This window comes from Symphodus melops, assembly GCF_947650265.1.
Source record: "Symphodus melops genome assembly, chromosome: 22".
In the NCBI taxonomy this organism is placed as follows: Eukaryota; Metazoa; Chordata; class Actinopteri; order Labriformes; family Labridae; genus Symphodus; species Symphodus melops.
In genome coordinates this window covers 18,314,376-18,338,996 of record NC_136712.1, presented here as the reverse complement: position 1 = coordinate 18,338,996, position 24,621 = coordinate 18,314,376, and the positions used below count along the sequence as shown (strand labels likewise).

Genomic DNA, 24,621 nt, shown 5'->3' with positions numbered 1-24,621 from the left:
ATTACAATAAAATGCTTTAGGCGTTCAGGAATACCAGTCTATCTCACGCCTCACACGGGGCACCAATTATGTTGGGGTTTTGCAGAGGTAATATGCAGTTAACATTTTTGTTTACCTTTTTATATACCAGCCAACAGAGCTGATGTAAACTAACATGTTACAGGTAGCTACACCTTTTGTGGCTACAGTACAAAAGCAGATTAAGAGAACTTAATCACTGTATTATTCTTGAACTTTGTAAAAAGAAAGGGTTGACCTTAAAGGGAAACAGGGGTCAGAGTAAGGCTCCGGGGAGCATTGGAAAACAATTTTCACACAAAAGTGTGTACAAATGAGCCGATGTATGTGTGGTGTTTAAGCCAGGGTGTTAACCTCTAAAAGGCTTGCTATGTTGTCTATTCTGCCTGTAGGTGGCAATAAAGAGCTGCAGTTGTAGGGTGTCTCATGGCAGTAGGTTTTCTTTCACTGAAGAGATATTACATCCCACCATTTCTGTAAGACACAACAGTACGGTTGAATAAATCTATAAAAAGTGCAAACATTGAAATAATATAACACCAGATTTATTAGAAAAATTTATGAATGAAAGAAAATCTCCCAAAGGAACCAACAACACAAAATTAAGTTCACTTAATCATACTATGGTACACAGAGCAAACAGATTTGTTCACCAATCTTTGGCATAATATGCCATGCTCCTAATTATGCTTACTTAAGGCCTCTACAAAATGTAATATACTAAAATATACAAATCTTTATAAAGACATCAACACCAAAATTTTACAGCATTTCCTCTTCAACATAACACCTTTTTCTAATCATAAAATGTATTCAAACGGCACCAGTTTTATTTTACATGTCATTCAACACAAAACTGGCTTCTTTTACCATAGGGCTTGTGCATCTTAGTAGGTACTGCTGCTAAGTGTTTTAATGTAGCGCCATGTAAGTTCAGACAGGAAGACTGGTGTAATTATTTCATTATTCACCTCTTCATTTATTCTTAAACCACACCCCCTACTACGACCTCTCTCTCTCTCTCTCTCTCTCTCTGGTGATCAGCTGATCATGGGCGTGTATCAGCCTGGAATTAACCAGCCAGACTCTGCCACAAACTTTCTCAACCAATCAACCTACTGCTGTCAAAACGCTTAAAACTCTCTCCCTTTCAAAGTCAGTCTGTTGCTTCAGGCATAGACTGCAACACTGCTCCACCCCAGTCGCCTCCATCCAGCTCAGCAGAGTCCAGGCCAGGCTGAAACCCACTCATCATCACAGCCTCCATCCTCTTCACCCCCACCAGTGTAATGAGTCCAAAGGGGGCATCCTATCCTGTGTCAGCCTCATCACCCCTCAGAGGTCATGAAGTCGTCATGATGGAGTCTAGCCCCCAAAAGACTGAACATTTCATTCTATAATTGTAACAGTTCATTGTTAATGAATAATTGTTCATTCTCAATTAAGTCTCTGCCGATTGAAATGGTCGATTCCGATCATCAGGAATCCCTTCTTTGGATGTAGTTGAGGCTGCTTCTATGCCAAAGGAGGAGCGACAATTATATTCTGATTAAATAAGGCCTGTGCCCGGTTTTATATAGTTAGTATAGTAGTTATATTATCGTTGAACCCTCTTCCTCCAATTTTGCCTCTGTCAAATGATTGTCATATAATTGTTTTTGAGTTCATTGATCTGTATTATCATTTGAGTTTAACAAACATCATTAATCATCATTAAACTATTGATCTTGATCAATCATTTTCCCACTCATGTCAATTAACCTTCGAACACTCACTTAAATTAGTAACATCATCACTGAAGCTGGGTGATTTTTACCTGATGTAATATACCCAATGAAAAATTACTTTTCATCAAAATATGACAATTCATGATATAATTAGAGCAGTGTTCTTTAATGTTCCAAGTAAGCCATGTCTAACAAAATTAATAGAAGCATCATGGGGGAAGCCTATAAAAAAACAAAATTACAGAAACATTAAGGGGAAAAAAAAAACATAAACCTAAAAAGAAAAATTATCGGTCCACCCTTTTCTGGCACATTTGAGACTTCCCTGGTGAAGGCACAGTTTCCTTGACACATGATCAGCTGCAGGAGAGAGAAACTACTTCAGGTGAAAATCACCCAGTGACCCATGGCACTCGGACAAACGCAACATAATGAAAATCATGTAAATACTTTTGCTCGGGTGAAAATCACCCGGCGAAAGTGTTCCAGGGTTTAGGTGCCTTTATAACTATATTTCCCTAATATGTACATATTATTATGGTCAATACAGACGGTGCACACACTGAGGGCCCAGTGCGTGCGGATTCAACCACCACAGTAGCCACAAAGATAAAGATTTTCTGTTTTTGGCTGACGATAAAAACGGTTCAAAGTTAAACTCTGCTTTTAATCTTGTTAAAACTGTGTCAGACGAGGTCATTGCCAAAGTAATCCTTTCACAAATCATTAATAATGAAGGATACCCAGCTAGCAGTAATCTCTTTAAGTTAGTCTAATCACATTCTTCACAAACCATTTACACCATGTGATTTTTATTTTTATTATTACAGAATATTTAATGTATTTCAGAATAAAATAAATATTCATTTAAGTCATATATTTGCAAACCTGTTTTTAATTCCCTTTAAAACACACCATGTGATCATCAGTGAGTTTTTTCAAGATTTGATCAAAAAGCAGAACCATATTGACAGAAAAAATGGCGGACTTGGGGTTCGTTTGGATTGTCCCTCCGATCTCCTTTCTCTATCCTTTTCACCTTAAACAACACAACTGAAGCATTTCAGTGGCGACCATGAAAAGAGCGGTTTGAATTCTCTAAAATTTAAGGAAAGTCGGGTCAATGCTTATAACCTTCTTTAGCACAGGAAACACTGGACCATCCTTTACCAACGGGGATAAGAAAGTGTCGCCCCACAAATCTTTGCAGCTGCATCTTTTAAAGCGACTCGTGCATCCGAAGGTTCATGAAAACTATCTGTTTGAGGAGAAATGTGGAGACATTCTGCATTTGGTTGAAATGTTTATCTGACTCATAACTAGTTTCAGCCTTTGCATTTATTTTAAATAAATAAATACATTTAATTTGTAAGCGCTTTTACGAGGGCTCAAAGGCACTTTACATGTAAAAAAGAAATCACAGTAAACAGTTAAAAACAGTAGAAGAACATTAAAGGACAGAGAAACAGAAAGAGAAGAGGGGAAAGAAGAAGTCAAGTATTAAAAGCTAGTTTATAGAGGTGGGTTTTGAGCATGGTCTTGAAAGTTGGGAGGTGTGTGCAGGAACGGATGGGTTTGGGGAGTGAGTTCCAGAGGGAGGGGGCAGCGATGGAGAAGGCTCTGTCTCCCCAGGTTCGGTGCTTGGTCCGTGTAGGTGGGGAGAGGGTGTTTCCTTTAGATGAGCGGAGGTCACGGGAGGGGGTGTGGTGGTGAAGCAGGTCAGTGAGGTAAGGTGGGGCCAGGTTATTTAGTGCTTTGTGTGTGAGGAGGATGATTTTAAACTGTATGCGGTGAGTGATGGGGAGCCAGTGCAGGTCACGGAGGACGGGGGTGATGTGGTCTCTGGAGCGGGTGTGGGTGAGCAGGCGTGCGGCTGAGTTCTGGATGTATTGCAGTTTATTGAGGAGTTTGGATGGTAAACCATGGAGGATGCTGTTACAGTAATCCAGTCTGGATGTGATGAATGCATGGATGAGAGTTTCTGCAGCAGAGAATGTGAGTGAGGGGCGGAGGCGGGCAATGTTTTTGAGGTGGAAGAAGGCGGTCCTGGTGATGTGTTTGATGTGGAGGTCGAACCTTAGGTTATTGTCAAAGATGATTCCTAGGTTGCGGGTGTGCGGTGAGGGGTATAGAGTGCAGTTGTCAAAGGTGAGGGAGAAGTTGTGACTGGCTTTGGTGCGGGATGTGGGGTCAATGATGATTATGTCTGATTTATCGCTGTTGAGTTGAAGATAGTTTGCTTGCATCCATGATTTGATTTCGGTGAGGCAGTTGCTGAGTGTGGAGTGGGTGGTGTTGGAGATGGCTTTGGAGGAGATGTATAGTTGGATGTCATCGGCGTAGCAGTGAAACTGAAGGTTATGTTGACGGATGATCTGGCCAAGGGGGAGGAGGTAAAGAATGAAGAGGAGGGGACCAAGCACCGACCCCTGGGGGACACCTTGTAACAGGGGAGCGGTGGGAGAGGTGCAGTTGTTGATATTAATGAACTGTTGTCTGTCAGTGAGGTAGGAGTGAAACCAGGAGAGTGCTGTGCCATTAACCATTTGAGACTTCCCTGGTGAAGGCACAGTTTCCTTGACACATGAACAGCAGCAGGAGAGAGAAACTACTTCAGGTGAAAATCACCCAGTGACCCATGGCACTCAGACGAACGCAACATAATGAAAATCATGTAAATACTTTTGCTCGGGTGAAAATCACCCGGCAAAAGTGTTCCAGGGTTTAGGTGCCTTTATAACTATATGTCCCTAATATGTACATATTATTATGCCCAATACAGACAGTGCACACACTGAGGGCCCAGTGCGAGTGGATTCAACCACCACAGTAGCCACAATCTAAACATGTTAACTCATCATTTAAAGATTTTCTGTTTTTGGCTGACGATAAAAACGGTTCAAAGTTAAACTTTGCTTGAAATCTTGTTAAAACTGTGTCAGACGAGGTCATTGCCAAAGTAATCCTTTCACAAATCATTAATAATGAAGGATACCCAGCTAGCAGTAATCTCTTTAAGTTAGTCTAATCACATTCTTCACAAACCATTTACACCATGTGATTTTTATTTTAATTATTACAGAATATTTAATGTATTTCAGAATAAAATGAATATCCATTTAAGTCATATATTTGCAAACCTGTTTTTATTTCCCTTTAAAACACACCATGTGATTATCAGTGAGTTTTTTCAAGATTTGATCAAAAAGCAGAACCATATTGACAGAAAAAATGGCGGACTTGGGGTTCGTTTGGATTGTCCCTCCGATCTCCTTTCTCTATCCTTTTCACCTTAAACAACACAACTGAAGCATTTAAGTGACGACCATGAAAAGAGCGGTTTGCATTCTCTAAAATTTAAGGAAAGTCGGGTCAATGCTTATAACCTTCTTTAGCACAGGAAACACTGGACCATCCTTTACCAACGGGGATAAGAAAGTGCCGCCCCACAAATCTTTGCAGCTGCATCTTTTAAAGCGACTCGTGCATCCGAAGGTTCATGAAAACTATCTGTTTGAGGAGAAATGTGGAGACAATCTGCATTTGGTTGAAATATTTATTTGACTCATTAGTTTCAGCCTTTGCATTTATTTTCTTTTTATTAACAATCAAAGTGAAGTTTCCTGGTATCTAATAAAGCCTACCTTGTATTTTCATTCACACCCCGTGGTTTTTAGGATTATTTCAAAGGTAAGAAGGCTCAGGGGAAACATTTTTAGATGAGCTTTTTGTAGTCCATTTTCTGAAAACTGTAGTTCCACCATGGCAGACTCGCTTCACCAACCTCCGCCGCCGTCATATTATCATGACGTCACCTGGTGAAAGTGTGGTCGGATTGTCAAAACAATGCGATCGCCTTTTCCTAAGTCCTTTATGAATTCTCTGAACACCTTTCCTTAACCCTGTGACGTTTTCACGGGGTTAAAGATTTTTTTCACCACGGCAGACTCACGTCACTAACCTCTACCGTCATGGCATTATTACGTCACCAAAGGGAAATTTTCCTAACACCTTTCCTCAACCACATGACATTTTCCACGGTGTAAAGGTAAAGTGGATAGTGAAAGTAGATAGGAGGGACAATCCGATCATACCCTTGATGTTAATATCACACAAGAAGCCAAACCCTTACCAACAAGAACTTTGTTTTTCTGCAGTGCTTAACTGCTCCATATTCCTTCATTGAAATTAACAGCTAGGTCTTCTTTTGTGGGCATATGTAGGACAACAGGACGTCAACCATGTTCTTAATGATAGGAGGCGATGGGTGGATGCTGTGCGGCAGGTAATGGGCCAGAACCATATCCCAGGCATGCACCAGTTGGACATTAAGTCCTTTGAACACGGCTCGGAGCACCTTCTCCAACTGAAACGTGAACCAGTCACCGTTGCCTATCACATTTCCAAGGTGCTGATATTGGAGGGTACCAGTCCTGATGACCACCAATGTTCCCGGAGCCCTATTCAACAGCCGGACCACCGCCCTGCGGATGCTCTGAAGCCTTCTGATGTAAAGTTCAATTGGAAAAGTACTGAAATGGGCCCAGATTCCTAAAACTATGACTGTGTTGGTACCACCAACTAGCGTATCAAGTTCATTGGCAACGTAACTCTCCTTACTGCTTGGTATTGTGGAAATACGAAGAGGGAGTCCATGGACGCGGTATGTTACCATGATTTTGTTGGCATTGTCCCATATCATGTAAGGTCCAGCCTGATTCGGACTATTCAGGTTTACTGCCTTAGCATCTGAAAGTGTGACAAATAGAATAGATTAAGCTGCAATGAATTCATCAAACTTTTGCCTAAAGCAACTGTGGATCAGCTACCTTGTAGTGCAGCGCTGAGGTACTCAAACCACTGCCTGATGGTGGAGTCTCCATACAGGTGGACCACCTTTCCCTTCAGACACTGACTGATGGCAGAGGAGTTGTTGAATTGGTAAACTTTGGTGCCACCTAGTGATCTCCACACACCTTGGTAGTAATATCCAGGGGGTCCAGACTTCCCACTGCCTTGACTGACCCCAGTTTGACCTGAGAGGAGTTGAAGACATAAACAAGGATAAGGGTTATTTCAGGAATCACTTATCACCAACAGATTCTTTAAAAAGAACAAAACCACAGTCTCTCTTTCACCTGACTTGGCTCACTTGATACTGCTCTGAACTTATAACTATTTCCATAGAGTAAGGTGTGTGTTCTTTTTCTGAAGCCACTTTAACTCTCAATTAGAACTCATTCAATTACTTCATTAATTTTTATTGGTGAAAGGAGGAAAATGCATGCTTACCTTTCCTTTGTGGCAACACAATGACATTGGCTGGTCCTGAAGCCTGAATGAAGACTTTTAGGTTGACATTCCTGTATAAAACGTTTCATTATAATAGTGTCTTTTACACACACTGATATAATTACAGTCAATCAATCAAAAGTTAAAGCTTAAATGACATCTAATTACTCTGCCTACATATTTAGGCTTTAAAGATATAAACAAACCCCTTTAGACTTACTCATAAACGTTTGTTTTTATTAACTATTTGGACCAGGAGATATACAGTAACCTGGAATATTTATGTATTAAGTGAACCAGATGGATAAAGAATTCAGTGCTCCCTCACCTTTGGAAAAGCTTCTCCTCTTCGGCCTTGAGTAGTTTCTTGTATCCTGTGTTCATGTGGCTCACCCTGGAACCACAGCTCAGATTCTTTGGCTTGTAGCAGAACCACGGGTCACCTGTGCGGAGGTCAGTGTAGTTGCACTGTGGCTGGCTGGTTTGACGAAGGCAAGCATTACAGATGGTGCTTTCAGAGATTTTGCCGCAGCGGAAGAGGCTTTTAAAAAGAATCCTATCAGGATGTTCTCTGTTCGCCCTACGAAGGACTGTGACAGCTTCACTTGAGTGGACGAGCGTCACCTGATGGAACAGAGAGCAGGAGTTTAAAGGTAAAACATAGAAGCCATGCCAATTAGATAAGACAGTTGACGACAGACAGGAAATGTTGGGAGGACAGAGTGGGGGATGTCAGCAAAGGGACATAGTTATATTTGAATCCCAGGCCGCTGCAACAAGGACTATAGCCTCTGTAAATGAAACCAAGACATATTACCCAGAGTCTAAGTAAAACTAGTTTTTTACTACTAAACACAGCCATCAACTCTGCGGTGTAAAACCAACAACAATCCAGACACCAATCACTGGCCCACAGACGATTTTAGAGAAGCAGGAGTCTGCAGAGCATCAGCCCAGTATTAAGTGTCCATATAAAATATTATCAGTTATACATACCTAAGTACTAGCAAAACATAGTGATTTAGCCTCCTGGCGTTTTCTAGCTAATGTTAGTAACTATGTGTTTTAAAGTAGCAGCCGTACAATGAAATGTAGGTTGTTTTTAGTGAGATTGTATTTTCTTCTGCAATGTTATTTGACAGTAATACCATTTAAGTGTTGGTGAAAGTGTCCTTTTGTTGCTATTTGTTTTACAATATAATTTTAGAAGAAAATCTTGAACTCTACCTCAACCTGTGCGCTTCCTTCCCAGAGTAAAGGGAATGCAGCAGAGTAGGAGCCATTAAGGTGATCCACCACTCGTCCAGCTACACCTGCTTCAAGCGCTCTGTTGTGCAAACGGGCAACTATTGCATCTCCTCCAGATTTCTTGGGGTTACCTTGGAAGTCGTATATTTGTATAATGACGTCCAGCTGGTCTCCTACGTGCCGCTCTCCTCCAGAAAGAAGAAAGAAAATGCAACAAGACAAGATTATGCAATTTGGTGAATTTGTTTTGCAGTTTCTGTATTTTGATAATCACTTAATCCTTTTCAACCTATCATATCATCATAACTGCTCATACGAGCACACTTATGATCCCGTGTGGTTTTGAGATTTACCGTTTGACTGGTTTGAACTCAGGAAACGCATGAATGAACTTAAGGTGAGCTTTTGGTTTAGGTATGTTACCTTTAAGTGGCATCAAGGTGTGAATGTACCTGAGTGTACCTGCATCTGCAGCACTTGAACACAGGCACATGCAACCTGAAGGTGACGTGGATGCACCTCCACACACACACACACACACACACACACACACACACACACACACCCCCCCCCCCCCCACACACACACACAAGCACCCTCACTTAGACAGGGGTTTTTCGAAGGTTAGAGACAAAGAGACCGATTGGCTGTAAAAAGGTTCTGAAAATGTTGATCGAGTCTTTTTGGCTCCAGCCAACTGACTCCACGTGCTTACATTTACACACGTTTCTAACTAAGTCGATCAATTCCAACGTACTCATTATGCACAGATCCATGTATGCGCTGTTGATAAATGAGGCTTCAGATAGGATGTTATTGGTGTCCTTCATTTTTGTTTGGATATTTCTTAATCATTTTATCGTTAAATGTTTAAAGTGAATGATGGTGATCATTGTCTTTTTATGGCTGCAGCATGGCTAAAGACACATTTATGACTTTATGAGGCGATAAAGTCATCTTGAATGTTGAAGTGGTAAATGGACTTGAGCTTGTATAGCGCTTTTCTAGTCTTCCGACTACTCAAAGCGCTTCTTACACCTACCCATTCACACCCATTCACACTGATGGGCTGGATATGTGGCCCATCCAGTATCTATCCATTCATGCACATTCATACGCCCCAGACGCAGCAGGGGGAGCCCAAGGACACATCGGACATGTTGCTCGCAGGAGCTGGGGATCGGCGACAACTCTACCAACTGAGCCACAGCTAACATTATTACGTAACCTGTCACGCACTAAAAACTTCAATAAATATACTTGTGGAAAGAAAAAAAAACGTAGGAGAAGAACATTGTTGAGCTTTTGCTGAGCAAAACTCCTAAAAAAAAAAAAGCGTACAAATCCTCCCTGTGGTTTGGGCAATTAATGCCAGTGTTGTCTTTCAGAGTTATGATGTGTTCTCTTCCAAGGCAACCTATTCAAGTGTATATATTTCATGTAACTCAATGAGTTCAGATTTAAACATGTAGTTGTTCCAAACTCAGATACCTCAGAGGTCTCCGAAGGTGTCTACAGCTGAAGGGAGAAACCGGCGTCACAACCTGCTACTCACACACCTGCAGCAATAAAAAAAACAAACACAGAAAAGAAAAGAAGGAGGGGGAGAAGTAGAACAAGTTGATACAAACATATCTGAATCATCACTGCAGGGAGGCTTTATTCTTGTCAGAGCCAACCTTGTAGATCATGTTTAATTAGGTTGTCTGTCGAATGTTTGTGAGTTATTTTATTTTTCTACTAAAGTTTTATTTTTTGGATTCCCACCACATCCAATCAAGACTTCACCACTGTGAACTTCAAAGTAATCTCTACCGACAAAAGGTAAGTCATATTATTCATTATTTTGTTTGGATGTAATTATATAGTTAACACAGACATATACATACACACAATTATATATAAAAGCTGAGTTTAACAAACCTATAGGGACACCACCCTGAAATCTGGATACCACCGAATATTAAAATATCAGTCTCAAATTAATTAATTAAATACTAATATAATTATTAAGTGTATTGTATATGGAGAGAGAGAGCGAGAGAGAGAGATTAGATGGTGGCGATGTCAAGACACGACTGGGTTTAAGACTGATTGGACCTGATTTACTGTAAGGTGGGTTTCTATATCTGTGTTGAATGAATGAGGAGAACATTGTCAAACAGACCTGTGGATCATCTTAGACTTATTAAGCCATAGTCAAATAACATAACTACATCACAGTCAATAGCTTAAACATGCTTGATGACCAGAACCTTGCCGTCACTGGTCTCTGGACCAGGACCCTGCAGTCACTGGCCTTCTGGACCAGGACCCTGCAGTCACTGGCCTTCTGGACCAGGACTCTGCAGTCACTGGCCTTCTGGACCAGGACTCTGCAGTCACTGGCCTTCTGGACCAGGACCCTGCGGTCACTGGCCTTCTGGACCAGGACCCTGCGGTCACTGGCCTTCTGGACCAGGACTCTGCGGTCACTGGCCTTCTGGACCAGGACCCTGCAGTCACTGGCCTTCTGGACCAGGACCCTGCAGTCACTGGCCTTCTGGACCAGGACTCTGGAGTCACTGGCCTTCTGGACCAGGACTCTGCAGTCACTGGCCTTCTGGACCAGGACTCTGCAGTCACTGGCATGCTGTACCAGCACTCTGCAGTCACTGGCCTTCTGGACCAGGACTCTGCAGTCACTGGCCTTCTGGACCAGGACTCTGCAGTCACTGGCATGCTGTACCAGCACTCTGCAGTCACTGGCCTTCTGGACCAGGACCCTGCAGTCACTGGCCTTCTGGACCAGGACTCTGGAGTCACTGGCCTTCTGGACCAGGACCCTGCAGTCACTGGCCTTCTGGACCAGGACTCTGCAGTCACTGGCATGCTGAACCAGGACTCTGCAGTCACTGGCAAAGTATACTTCTTCACAGTGTTTCTTATATTCTGATAGAAAGAAAGCCTACAAATACTTGACTCTGTGTGAGGCATGAAGAACTCATCTCCTTGATTCAAATGTCAAACATCTATGTGAAGCAAAACCTCTCAGACAACAGACAGTTGGCTATAAACCAAAGAAAACTCTGCTACGGTTTTGACATCTCTTACACATGTATGTAATACAGCTTCACAAACCTAACAGAATTACTCTCACATGGTTGACACAGTTAAAAGATGTATCCACAACTAAAGAGTACTAAAGTGCGTGTTCACTCCAAAAAAAATGATGGTTTGGTTTGTGGGCGTTTTGCAGGTGATCAACTAAGATTATTTGCGTGAATAACTACAGGTGCAAACCAGTGTTGCCAAGTCGCTTGTTTTAAGCTACTTTGGGCTAGTTTTTTGTAAAGTAGCTCGAAAATATCTTCAGTCGCAGGTTGCAGGTTTTTGGTCTTATTTTCTTATGTGTAGTTGCTTATTTGGACTTGCTTCTCTCCCTGTATGAACTTCTACTGATTGGAAACACAAACAGGATATTTAGTTTGTCCTTTTTCAGGAACTGTCTGGCGTCTACAACCCTGTTTTCTTGGTTAGGGTAGGAGACATACAGGTTGGGGATGAGTTGCACGGTGTGTGTGTGTGTTGTAGAGGCGATGACTCACGTGGGAGTAGGCGTGTGCAAGTGTGTGTAAAGGTGCGCACTCACCTGTCACACAGATGAGAGAGTCGGGGTTGGATTAGAAGCCATAATTTTTGTTGACCGCCACGCCATGCTACCTAGCGCTATTCATTCACTTCATCACCTTTTTATGTTTATCCATCCGGCTCTGTGTCTGTTCATAATAAATGCACCAAACGCATCTGGATCTCAGCGTTATCTGTCATAATAACCTCCTGGCGCGTCACAAATTTGGAAATCTCAGGACCCAACCTTAGACTCTCAGCGGCCAAAAAGGGTTTGATTTTGGAAGCCGCAACAGTTAGCTTACGCACCCGATCCGGCACCCTCACACACACATGCACAGCTACAGACTACTTTATGTTTGTTTTGTCATACAGGACGTTACTTATTGAAAACAGCTCACTACATGCGCACGTATTCTATAGCCCAAATAAAACTGTTGGTTTCAAGGATGAGGACGTCACGGATCTGCCAGTAAAGTTTTATTGTTACTGAAAGAAAATGTGAGAGGCATCAATACTTGGAGGTCACTACACTTGCAGTGGCCTGCTACCCCGCCGGTGGTGTGGTTCCTCGGGTCTCTCCGCTCTGGACACCTGTGGGATATTCCTGGGCAAAGGGGGTCTGTGGGGTGGCGCCCCCTGTGGCCATAAGCTGTGCCGCTGCCATTGTGGACGGCCCCCAAATGTGGCCCTTTCCATTTTTACATTTTGTTTAAGTACACCTTGTTTAATACGTGTCTCTCACTACATTGATTTTAATGTTAAGCACTTTGTATTACATTTTATCTGTATAAAAAGTGCTATAAAAATAAAGTTGGTTGATATGAGTAACAGACTGATTAGGATGTCAGGGATCTGTCAGTAAAGTTTTATTGTTACGGCAAGAAAATGTGAGAGGCATCAATATTCAATCCCCCCCCCCCCCCCCCCAGAGTACACATCCTAGCTCTCCAGAAGACGATCTCTTGTTGGTGTACTCATGTAATTGGTTTGTTTAGTAGGGAGCACGCCTGTTATACACACATGTTGGGCAATGTTTAAGTGACATTACAATGAAGAAGGTCTGGTATGATGGGTGTTCTTCATATCTGTCTGTTTTCTCTGCAACCTGAGAGAAGGTGCTTATGTTGGGAACAAATGTAACAGAATACTACGCTGCCTGTTTTTCCTGTACTTGGTTTTAATTTGCTTGTTCTCGTTTTCATTTGTTATTTCATACTTAGTATTGACTCGAACAGATACCTGTTATAATCATAAGTTTGGACATGCTAACACAATGACTGTTTAATACGTGTCTCTCACTACATTGATTTTAATGTTAAGCACTTTGTATTACATTTTATCTGTATAAAAAGTGCTTTAAAAATAAAGTTGGTTGATATGAGTAAAATACATCTTACAGTAGTAAAGTTACCTTTGGATTAGAGCCAATTGTCTTTTGTAAGAGAAGATTTGCTAAGATGTCTGATGTTTATGAGTCAAGGTGCTGTCCTTATTCTACACTAATAAAGAAGTACACAAGGGGTAAATAGTTTGTACTTTCCTGCAGCATATAAGCTACACTGTTGAGATGAATACTTGCATGTTGGCAGTCATTGTAAGATCCTGGCCAAGCATGGACCACTGTTTGACCCCGGCTAAATAAATCTAAGATGACCCACGGTCTGTGTCACAATGTTCCTGAAGTTCATTGTGCACAGAAACCTCCACCCTAACACACACCCAGCCAGCATTTCCAGTTTCATCATTAAACTTTACTTTACGAGCATCGACCACGCCACAACCATTGACGTAGATATGCTAAGGTAATGATTATGATGGAGGAGGACGTTGTCGGTTGGCTGCTCTGGAAGGATGAAGTGACTGCAGGACAGAGGAAGACTCAGAGTGGGGGAACCGTCTCAAGCGTGTTTCTGCCCCGAACTGATCACAGCCCATAAAAGAGTCCGATTCAAATGGAGCTGAGCTGTGAGACTGATATTGTTACATTTTGTGAAAATTGTTTCTGGAAGCAGAAACGGATCGCCATTTTCCTGTCCTGAGGTTGAGACCTGAGCTGCATACGTAGAGTTGATATGTTTTATCAGAGGTATGGGCTGAGACAAGAGTCGAGGAGAAAGATGAAAATGGAAAAGAGGTTCCCGACTGATCTGTTTGACTTTGACAGAGTGTGAATACGAGAGAATCTGAAGTGGGGGGATGGTGCACAGATCACGGAGTGTAGACGAAGAAATGGAGGAGATTGTGAATGAAGTAAAGGTTAGGCAGCACAAATCGACATGAACTGACTTTAGTTCTGTCAAAGGAAAGATGACTAGAAACTCACTGTCAGATGTAAATTATGTCCATGGGACTCTTTTTACAGCAGAAAACACAACCGCGAACCTCCTTAAGCACTGACAACAACAACAACAACAACACAACGTGCAGCGGGTGGAAATGAACGCCATATAAATCACCAATTACAACAACACAACGAAAGTCAATGCAGATGACAAAGAGACGTTTTGTAAAATGATAAAAGAGCTGTGTGCATTATGCTTGGGGCTCCTGTAGATATTTACCAGTATTACTTGGCAGGTGGATTTCAGCTAAAGTGTTAAATATATTCAAAGGAATTAAAGATGCCAAAGATCAGCTGTACATTGGAAGTTGTTATTGAATAAAGTGGCCACTCCCCTTCCATTTCTTACCGCTTCATTTGAGCTGGGCTTCTTTTCAGGTGCTGCTGCACCTTTTTTTTGTTTGTTTTGACCAGCATTTCAATACCTATCTATAACCAAACCGTAAATGCAGAACAATCAACATGAAGATTTGCAACAGCAGTTATGCACCCAACTACACACACAGGTTTGTTGTGTTTTTTGGTTCAAGACATGATACACTTGACCAGACCTCACACCTCCGAAGGCGCCTTGCTGGCAGCAGAGCTAAAAGGTATATTTTGAGCTATAGCAGGTGTACCAGGCTTATCCATTTTATATCACCATAGGTAAAGGATTCAAAAAATATGTTTGCATAAATCATGGTTTATGTAAAAGAAATAAAAAGCAGTTATGATTATATAATATAAAGGTTAAATGAGTAATGGATTAAATGGTAATAAAATCTAAATATGAAAACGACAAAAGGATGAAATGGTAACAAAACAAATAAAATAAAAAACATATTCAACAAATGCATCACTCTCTCTGATCTTTCAACACTGATCATACACAAGGATATGACTTCTACTATCTTCTATTATATTTGAATAGTGGGTGTGGACTCTGGGTAAGGTTTCACGCAGGTTGTGGATACCAGGTAGATGTAGCATCTTCCTTCGAAGTCGCACTTATCAAAACACGAGTGATCAAACACACGGAGCGGTTGTGGAGTCTTCTGTCCCCTTCTCTGAACTGAAATTCCTGTTGAATCAAAGTCAATATTTAGGCTGAGAGGTAGGTGGACATTCTTCTCAGTTGTGTCATAAATATTTGTTTTTCTTTGTGTTGATTTTTCATAGCTGGCCTGAATACACTCTTTTCTTTAGAGAAATCAGCTAAGTGTTGTCGAGTGATTGTGAATCAGGAAGTGAGATTATTGATATAGTTTTTAATTTACTTTATTGTGAGTTTTAAATGCATCACTTAATAAGCTCTCAGCACACGTTAGTGTGTATTTTCATGTATTCATCTATCTTGGTCATTTTTGTGGATATAACATTTTAAATCTGTCTCCCACATATGGGAGTTACTCTTTTAGGTAGAATAGACTGTCTTTATTGTCATTATGTATTTGTACAAGGAAATTCAAAAAGGTCATCCACAAAATCACCAAAAACTCTCCTCCAGGTGTATTTGCATATGTGTACAGCATTTACTTAGGTCGGAGGTTTAGTATAAAAAAAGTGTCTTGCCAGATTGCAGATACTAAATAAATACATAAGTAGTTATTGCACATCCCAGGCAACAGGTAATATAGAGTATTTGTATTGGAAAAGGTTTGATTGCATTGCATTTGTTTCAATTTGCATGGACCTGTGTGCGTGTGTGTGTGTGTGTGTGTGTGTTTGTTTGTTTGTTTGTTTGTTTGTTTGTTTGTTTGTTTGTTTGTTTGTGTGTGTGTGTGTGTGTGTGTGTGTGTGTGTGTGTGTGTGTGTGTGTGTGTGTGTGTGTGTGTGTGTGTGTGTGTGTAAGGATTTAATCTCATGACATCTGTGCTAACTGAATACCACAATGGTTGTAAACATTGTGTGTCTTCGAGTCACAGACAGACTTTACCTCTTTCATCTAGAGTACAACATACTGCAACACACTGGAACTGTCTGTCCACATGAATGTTAAAGTAGGATTCAAAGTGTCACCATGTTAGATTGCTGAGATAGAAGCTACAGTAATATCACCTAAACCAAAACATAGGCTAAATCATGATGACAATAAAAGTCACATTTGGAAATAGCAAGAAACAATAATTGTGTTCGTTACTTGTGTTTTAAAGAGAATGAAGATAAGATTCTCTCGTGGTGCATTGTGCACTGTATCCTGCAGAAACAGTCCCACAGTCTCTGCAATAATAATGAATGAAGGCTGGTTCCTGCCTGTAATGATTATAAGCCATGGGTAGCCTACATGCGTTCCATTCAAACATGAATTATTTTACTGTTATATGTTAGCAAGACATTTTCACCTGGCTTTACTGTTCAGATCCGTTGTGCTATGTATGCACTACATACACTATGTTATGAGATTGTGTCCATGCCCATGTTAATGAACTATTTCTGTGATTAAAAGTTTTTATTCATTTTCCAATTTTTTCCAACAATGAACAATACAACAAGACAAACATACCTGAAAGTAAAATGACAAAGTTTTCAAATACATAAACACCTGCGCATGTACAATACATACAAGTGCTCACACATAGGCATACCGATGTACCTGCGCCTATTCACGCACATCAAGAAAGCCAAACTACATAAAACACAACAAAAATGGCAGATAGTATGAGAATTAATAAAAAAGAAAGAAAAAACGATATCAAGCCTACATGAATGTCAGGGTCCCTTGATAAATGAGATGTAATCCTCCCACTTGGCTCCAAATCTCTCAACTTGGTTTAGTAATCTAAAAGAGAGACGCTCATGAGCTGCCACAATGCCCAACTGTGAGAACCACACCCTGACCGGTGGTAATGTTGTCGTCTTCCATTCTGTGACTATAAGTTTCCTTCCCAGCATGAGGGCTGTTTGTACCCACTCTGCTTGTGCTGAAGGGAGGGCTTTCAGAGGGAAAGGATCGCCTAGGATGAACAGGCTCGGGTAGAAGGGAATATTTACTTTGAGGATCAGTTTAATGTTTTCATGAATAGCTGGCCAGAATGTTTGTACCAGCGGGCAGGACCACAACATATGGAGGAGTGTACCAATACTCCTCCCACACCTCCAACAATCCGGGCTATCCCTCAATTTCACCCTATGAAGCCTAGAGGGCGACCAGTACACCCTGTTTAGTATTTTGAATTGTACCAGTCTAGTTCTAAGTTCTCGCGATGTCTTCTTACAATTCTTTAAAATACTGCTCCATTCTTCCTCTGTAAATGACAGTCTAAGATCAGACTCCCAGGCCGACTTTAGGTTAGCGCTCTTGCTAGTAGTGCTTTTAAGTAATAAAGAGTAGTATTTGGAGGCCTCTCGGCCTGTACCAAATATTTTTATTATACAAGAGAGAATGTTGGAGCTTGGGGGGGGCTGTTGAAGTGGAACCAAAGGTTTAAGAAAGGAGATGTCGTAATTGGAGGTACCTCCAGAACTGCTGCTGATGCAGGCCAAACTGCTGTGCTAGTACTGTAAAAGATTTCAGTATGCCTCCCTCATATAGATCTCAGAGCACCAGAATACCCTTTTCCACCCATTGCCTCCACAAGAATGGCTTATTTTCTACTTTTAGCTTGGGATTCAACCAGAGACTTGCAGACAAATTCAGGTGGGGATTCATATTAAGTTTAATAGAAACCCTTTTCCAGATCCATTGCATATTCATAAGAATTGAGCCTCCCCAGGGAGTGCAGCTGTGATGAGGTGGATGGGAGGCATTGGATGACAAAGGTCCTTTTCAATGTGAAACCAGGGAGGGACACATTCTGGGGGAAGTCACCAGTGTGCAAGGTGTCGAAGGCCAAAGGCATAAGAGTACAATAGTAAATTCGGGATGCCCAAACCTCCCTCTACAACTGGTTTTTGTAATTTCGATAAATGAAGCCTTGGATGCTTACTATTCCAGAGGAATCTATTAAAAAGCACATCTAGCTGCTTGAAATATTTTAGGGGGATTCTGATTGAAGTGCCTGGAGAAGGTAATAAATCTTGGGTGCGCAAGTCATTTTCAGTACATTAGCTAGAGGGACCCATCTTACAATATCTGCTTTGAGTTGGTCTTGCAGGGGGTCCATGTTGACTTTAGCTAGGTCCACTAGTCTAGGGGGAATAATGATAGCCAGATATTTAATGCCTGGCGAGGCCAGGAAAAATTTCCACCCAAAAAGATCTTCCTAGGGCAGTCTAATATTAAAGGGAGAGCTTCTGATTTCGACCAGTTAACTTTATAGCCCGATAGGCGAGAGAATGTGTCTATCATTTTAAGTTGTGCAGAAAGGGAGTTCTCCAGTTCAGAGACAGCCCACGAAGAAAAGGTTGTTGCGGCGGCTTCGGGAGTCAAGATCATCCACCCGCTGGCGGAGCAGCTCCAGCTCACTCCGGGGCACAGGCGGGTCAGCTTTTAGCACCTTGTCACTGTTCTGAGACAGACGCGGTGGTAGTCCTTGCCGTCGAACTTTTCCCTGTAGTATTTTTACCGCCTGGCATTTTGTCAAAGTCAGGTCTGTAGTAGACTCTGAGTAAATCAACTTTATGCCGCTCAAACACTATTTATGTACAAAATTTAATGCCACGACGATCGGAGCTGATCTCTAGGCAGCCAAATTTAGTGCTGTTCTGAATTATGATTTGTGTGTATACAGACTGTATACCACTAAAGTTATTCAATACATCCATTATATTGAAGTTTTCAAAAGTAAAAACATACATATCAATAAATTTCTGTTGGCAATGGTGTACCATTAACAGATCCTCTCTGAAACCCCTAATGACAGTAGCAGGCACGCTATCCTGCCTTTTTTCTTCCAACTGAACTGCTGAATGCACAGTTCTATTTGTGGACCCTGATCGATATGACAGCTTAATTCAACACTTTCTGCATTCTGCCTTGTATTAATTGATAAAAAAAACAAACAATAAATGGCTCGCGGCCGGTTCCCATCGTTTACTTGAAAGAGCTGGCTCTTTGAACCTGCTCGTTCGCGACCGACACTTCACGATCAGCATGCTCGCTGCTTGTGTGACAGGTGTTGACTGCTCACTTGCATCCTTAGATAGTCGTAAAAATCTGCATCCCTGATCTATCTATAAATTAAGCTACGATGGATTCACATCTACTTTCGAAGGTACTTGTTGGTCTTTGTTTCCACTCCTTCTACACTTGTCATAGGCACCATGTACACTGTTAATATGAGCTGCACCATGTAAGGGAATTCTTCTTTTAGGTCTGTATCAATGTAAGAGTATGTGAAAGACTCTTGCAGCAGCAGATCAATATTTGGACGAGAGCAAAGTTTATGTTGTGAACTTGAATGGAAATAACGTTTCTTGAGACTTGAATGTTTATTTCTGAATATTACAAGTAAGGGTAGGTTCATCTGTTTGGTGGTGTAAACACCATAGACCGAATTTACTATCTAGTTGAAGGCTCTTTTATCTTAACTGGGATGTTGGTTTGATGTCCAGCCTGTCGTTTGAGCACATTCTGCTGCTCTTTCCCTGATAAATATTCTCCAGAGGCAACATTCTTGTACATCTTCATCTGAATCTAAATGCATTTGTGTTGCTTCCACCTCACTTCTTAATGCTTCCTGTTATGATAGTTTGTCTAAATGGATTATAGAATTAATCTTTTTTTTTTTGTTTTCTAAAACTCATTGTGATGAATTTTTCTGTAAGAGTGCACTTTATTATTATTTGAATTGCCTCCACTTGCCTTTTACTACTTACTTCTTTTGTTCTCTCCAAATTAATCTCATCTGAGGGGGCAGGTGCACCGTTATATTAGGGGTTGCAGGCTGAAAAGTTTGGGAACCCCTGCGTTAAGTCACCTGGTGGGTTTTATCTGATTCATTTGAGCCACTTTTTTTGGTCTTGTTTTCATAGAGCTGGTTGCTTGTTTCTCTCACGAGAACTGGCAACATTGGTGATGATAGCCAACTTTCTGCAGACTTTCTCCGAGGAAGTCACCGCTGTTCTTATACCGTTTGGACTACAAGCCCCGCTAAGGTCTCTTTAGAAAGCTGACACTCTGCAGATTCAGAACGTGTTAAAAATACTCTTAAAAACATTAAGCCACACAAACTACTGTTGAAATAAGACTGGTCAGAGTCACAGACCACAGTTTGTTCTTCTGTCTGCAGAGATTACAGTTCACTATTGCTACAACTATATTCAGTCCGACAGAATAAAGTGGAGGAAAAATGCTCCAAAAAACTTAATTTGCATATTACAATAATTACATTTCCCCTCCCATTATTTGTTTTCCATCTTATTGGACATTGTTTAAGTTTTCTGAAACAGACGACCAGCTGATAAGTAAACAATAATTATTCAGTATACTTTAAAAGTATAAATCAGCATTTCCTCTTTATACATTTAATACCACTTTGTTCGGCCTTTCGTGATAAACATGTTGCGTATTTTAATTGATTAGACAATATTTCCTAGCCTCACATAGGATGCTTCAGAAATATGTAAAAGTCTAATAAGTGTATTAAACATAAGTCTAATACGTTCCTCGTTGAAAGGGCACCACCTGGCTTTTCCAGGAATAACTATATTAATTATTAATTATTAATTATTATTAATTAATTAGTTATTAATTAAATCAATCTCATATCATAAGTGTGAATTCTAGAGCAGTTTCGTATCAAGAGAGACACAGAACACAGTACTGAATTTTATGTTAATTTTAATAAATGATAATAATGAAACAAAACAAAACAAATATAAAACAAAATAAAAATAATATATTGTTATGGCAGGGAAAAGTAATACTGAACACTATATATATAACTTGACTTGTATGGTGAAATTATTTGTTTAGTAACGAGATACAACGCAATATTGTTTGAAGTATTTTAGACGGCAACCGAATAAAGAATAAACTGGATTAAAGAATCTGGGATTTAATTTGGACTCGGATCAGTTGTTTTCAAATTCACATCAATGTAGGTTACATCATATATTTTAGGTTAATATATCAGGTTTAAAGGAGTGGTTATCATCGGTCGATACATTTCATCCTGAAGTTTGGAAAAATAATATTTATATAAGAAAACCTTTAACAACGCAGATTAATCACATGTGAAGACTGAGTGTCTTTAAATAACGTCTTCTGTAACACAATCTATAATTATGCATTACACAGCTTACACAATTCCACAATGGATTTTGTCCACTTGATGGCAATGTTATTCCACGTCCAATTCCTATTAAAAAAATAATTATGCATAATTCCTTTATTACACATCGGATTTCGACCAAAAAAAAAGAATAATTTTAATTGCTTTTAAATGACATTTTCGAATATCTATATGAAAAGATGTATCTGCATTTCGTTAATACAGATTTCAACATTGGAGTTTTTCAAAGTCCTGGACAGTGACTGTAGTACTCTTAATTACTCCCAGATGGTCATCTTGACCTGATGAAAGGTCAATCTAGTTTTATGGCTTTACGACAGATGGAGGGGAAAAGTTCAATTTTGTTCTCCTTTGAACAGTTAGACAAACAACAGGCATGGTTTCAAATCTTAGACACACATTTATCATATAGACAGATAATGGTTTAACTATTCTGTTTTCCGGGAAGTCCGAAAGACATCAACAGGTTTAAGTGAACTCGAACTCCTGACTGAGAAAGACAGAGACAGTCAGTCTGCTGGACCAAAGCATATCTGGTTGTCTTTTTGAGGATTGATAGAGGTTGTCCAAAGTTTGGGATGTGGAAAGCTTTCAAAGCATAAATAACTTGGTTTGGTCTTTGACTGAAAGTAGGAAAGCTTGTTAATCAACATCCTGTTGTTATCAGTTTTCCAAGTCCTTGGGAGCTCTCTGAGATCTGTTTTCACTTAAAAGGTTGAGTTAATGCTTTTCAACATTAACTGGAAAAATTCTGTTAATTATGGTATTCCTAAGGATGCAGAATATCACAACAAACAGTACTTTTTATGACAAGTTTGGTGTCCCCCTCAGGAAATGCTCTAAAAAAGTTGTTCTCCCTGATAGATATCCACCTTTGATGCAGAGAGGATATGGAGGGCAAAGTAAATGTTTTCAGTGTACCTAGTCAATACAGTCAGTTCAGTAAAAGATTTCTATAAAACATTTGCTCACCGAGACATTCGGCCAGTTTTTTTTTGCGTCACTGAGCTGACTGGACAGGACACAACACAATCGACGATACATCAACTTATAACGTAAGTTTAACGTTACCATTTCATTTTGCTAAATAGACGCCATCTTTAGTAAAAAGTCTCTGACTTTCCCTTTGACTGTAAAAAGTATCTCATTTTCACTTTGAATATTTAACGTTGGTCTGCCAAGCTTTTAAAATTCCACTAATGTTAGTTAACCATCGTTAACATAAGAGGGATGAAATCACTCGGCCAATGTTGTGTAACTTTGTTTGCTAATTTGACACTGTACAGTACAGCTTAGCTGTTATTTATTGTTTTCCTTACAGCTGTCTTCTTTTCTAAACAGAATCGTGAACCTTCTGTTAGCCTATGTATATAAGATCATCCTCCATAATGTCATATTTTCAATGCAGTCCAACTCTAATATTTTTGAATCACTGCACCTAAATCTTAGCAACTCCACTTGTCTGTCCTGTCATGACACATACCCTCTACTAATGCTAGAACATACACTATATCATGGCAGGTGTATTTTCCAGTGACTAAAGATGTGCTATATTGCATGTGAAGTTTGTTTTTGCTGAGCACAACACTACATATTGTATCTAGCCACATGTTGACCAAGCACATTACCAACAAGCACATTCTGAACAGGCATTGCACTGCTTTAAATGACGCTCCTGTATATATATATATACACGTATATATATACATATATACATATATATATATATACATACTCATGTTTTTCCTTCCAGTACCAGAGGAGGACTAACCATGTTGAATACAGGATTAATAAGTAACAAAGTCAACATGAAGCTTCTGAAGGGCGGTGTCATCGTGCTCCTGCTGACTGTATTGTTCTTCATACTGAGAAATAGGAACCTGCTGCAGGTGAGAACTGTGATTGTTGGTAACACTTTAAAGGTGGAGTTTGAATGTTTGAGTCTGAGTCAGATAGTCAGATTACAGCAGACATTTTAACAATTTTAACTGATGGTTATATTGCTTACAACATTTTGCTCAGTGATTTTCTAAATCCTCTAATTAAAGGATATTGATGGCTTCATACTCGATATGACAGGACCAATTCATGTCTGTGTTCCAATCTACTTGTTCAAACAAACAGCGGTTTGCCCAGGGGGAGGGTGGTGGGATATTGAGTGTCCACATAGATCAAAAATCCTAAACTACTATTCTAAAGGTCGGATATTAAATCAAATAAACTTTATGGTTTGTTAGCCAAGTAGTTGTGAGGAGCAGTGTGAAAGGGCCTGATTTGTGTGTTGAGATGTGTATCAACTTGATTTTACCTGCAAACTACTAATACACTCAGGATTGCATCTTTCAAATGTGCAAGACACCACATATTGTCCATTAAGTATGTATGCCTTCATGTATATGCAATATCTATAATATAATATCTAATGTCCTCAAGGCATCCTTCTAGTTTACATTACAGATTGGGCTCCTCAAGCTTCCATCATACATACAGTTGGGTATCATCTGCATAAAAATAAACAATTATGGACGTTTTCCTCATAATACTACCCAGAGAAAGCAAATATAAAGTAAAATTGGTCGCAACACCAGCATTTTAAACATTACAAAAAGATTCACAGCTGGGACTCTTAGAAATTGAGTACTGTATAGGAATGTGATTTAAGTTGCATTCTTAGTGCATGATACGACTTCACTTAAACAAACCTGGTCTACAGTTAATAGCACATCATGGTCGATTTAAAGCACCGCATGTTTGATAAAAAGATGTGCATACATTAGAGAATACCATCTTGATAATCGTTGCCTCACAGGGACTTACAGTTAAGTATCAGTGCATTTGCTCATACAATGTAAATGGAATTTAAGATGAGGAAAAGAGAAGGGGTCATGCTGCTTAAAAATATGTCAGTCAACAGGTCAATGATGCAGTTTGATCAGGAAACATAAAAGACCATTGTCTTTATCCATCGTTTAGAAACATTTCAGTGACTTCCAGCAGCTTACATTTAACTATTCAAGTTTTGATAATTAAATATAAAATTATAATTTTGTTCAGTAAATTAATTTAATGTGTCTTTGTCACCATCTTTCTTTCTAAACCCCTTGCCAGCTAAATTATGAAAAAACACCTGCCATCCTCAAGAAAGTGACCTCTGCTCCTCCCACTGCTCCTCCCACTGCTCCTTCCTCTGCTCCTCCCACTGCCCCTCCCACTGCTCCTCCCACTG

General features: G+C 40.2%; 1 protein-coding gene and 1 long non-coding RNA gene across 2 annotated transcripts; one reads left to right on the top strand and one right to left on the bottom strand.

The window, feature by feature from the left end:
- Positions 1-5,824: 5,824 nt before the first annotated feature.
- Positions 5,825-8,590, bottom strand: LOC306818044 (NXPE family member 3-like). The gene is made up of 5 exons (XM_079335410.1): positions 8,265-8,590; positions 7,366-7,515; positions 7,038-7,108; positions 6,575-6,781; positions 5,825-6,494 (listed from the first exon to the last, which is right to left on the bottom strand). The coding sequence occupies exons 1-5, from the start codon at positions 8,318-8,320 to the stop codon at positions 5,941-5,943; spliced, it is 1,038 nt and encodes a 345-aa protein (XP_079191536.1). The 5' UTR covers positions 8,321-8,590; the 3' UTR covers positions 5,825-5,940.
- Positions 8,591-15,257: 6,667 nt separating this feature from the next.
- LOC306818060 lies at positions 15,258-24,556 on the top strand. The gene is made up of 3 exons (XR_013778126.1): positions 15,258-15,334; positions 23,149-23,284; positions 24,504-24,556. It is a non-coding gene; the product is annotated as an uncharacterized lncRNA (long non-coding RNA).
- The last annotated feature ends 65 nt before the right edge of the window (positions 24,557-24,621 follow it).

Excerpts from the sequence above, each read along its gene's own strand:
- LOC306818044 (XM_079335410.1), bottom strand. The coding sequence starts at position 8,320 with ATGGCTCCTACTCTGCTGCATTCCCTTTACTCTGGGAAGGAAGCGCAC. Across the intron at positions 7,109-7,365 it reads GAGGAGAAGCTTTTCCAAAG|GAATGTCAACCTAAAAGTCT; the intron begins GTGAGGGAGCAC and ends CGTTTTATACAG. Across the intron at positions 6,782-7,037 it reads TGTGTTGCCACAAAGGAAAG|GTCAAACTGGGGTCAGTCAA; the intron begins GTAAGCATGCAT and ends AACTCCTCTCAG.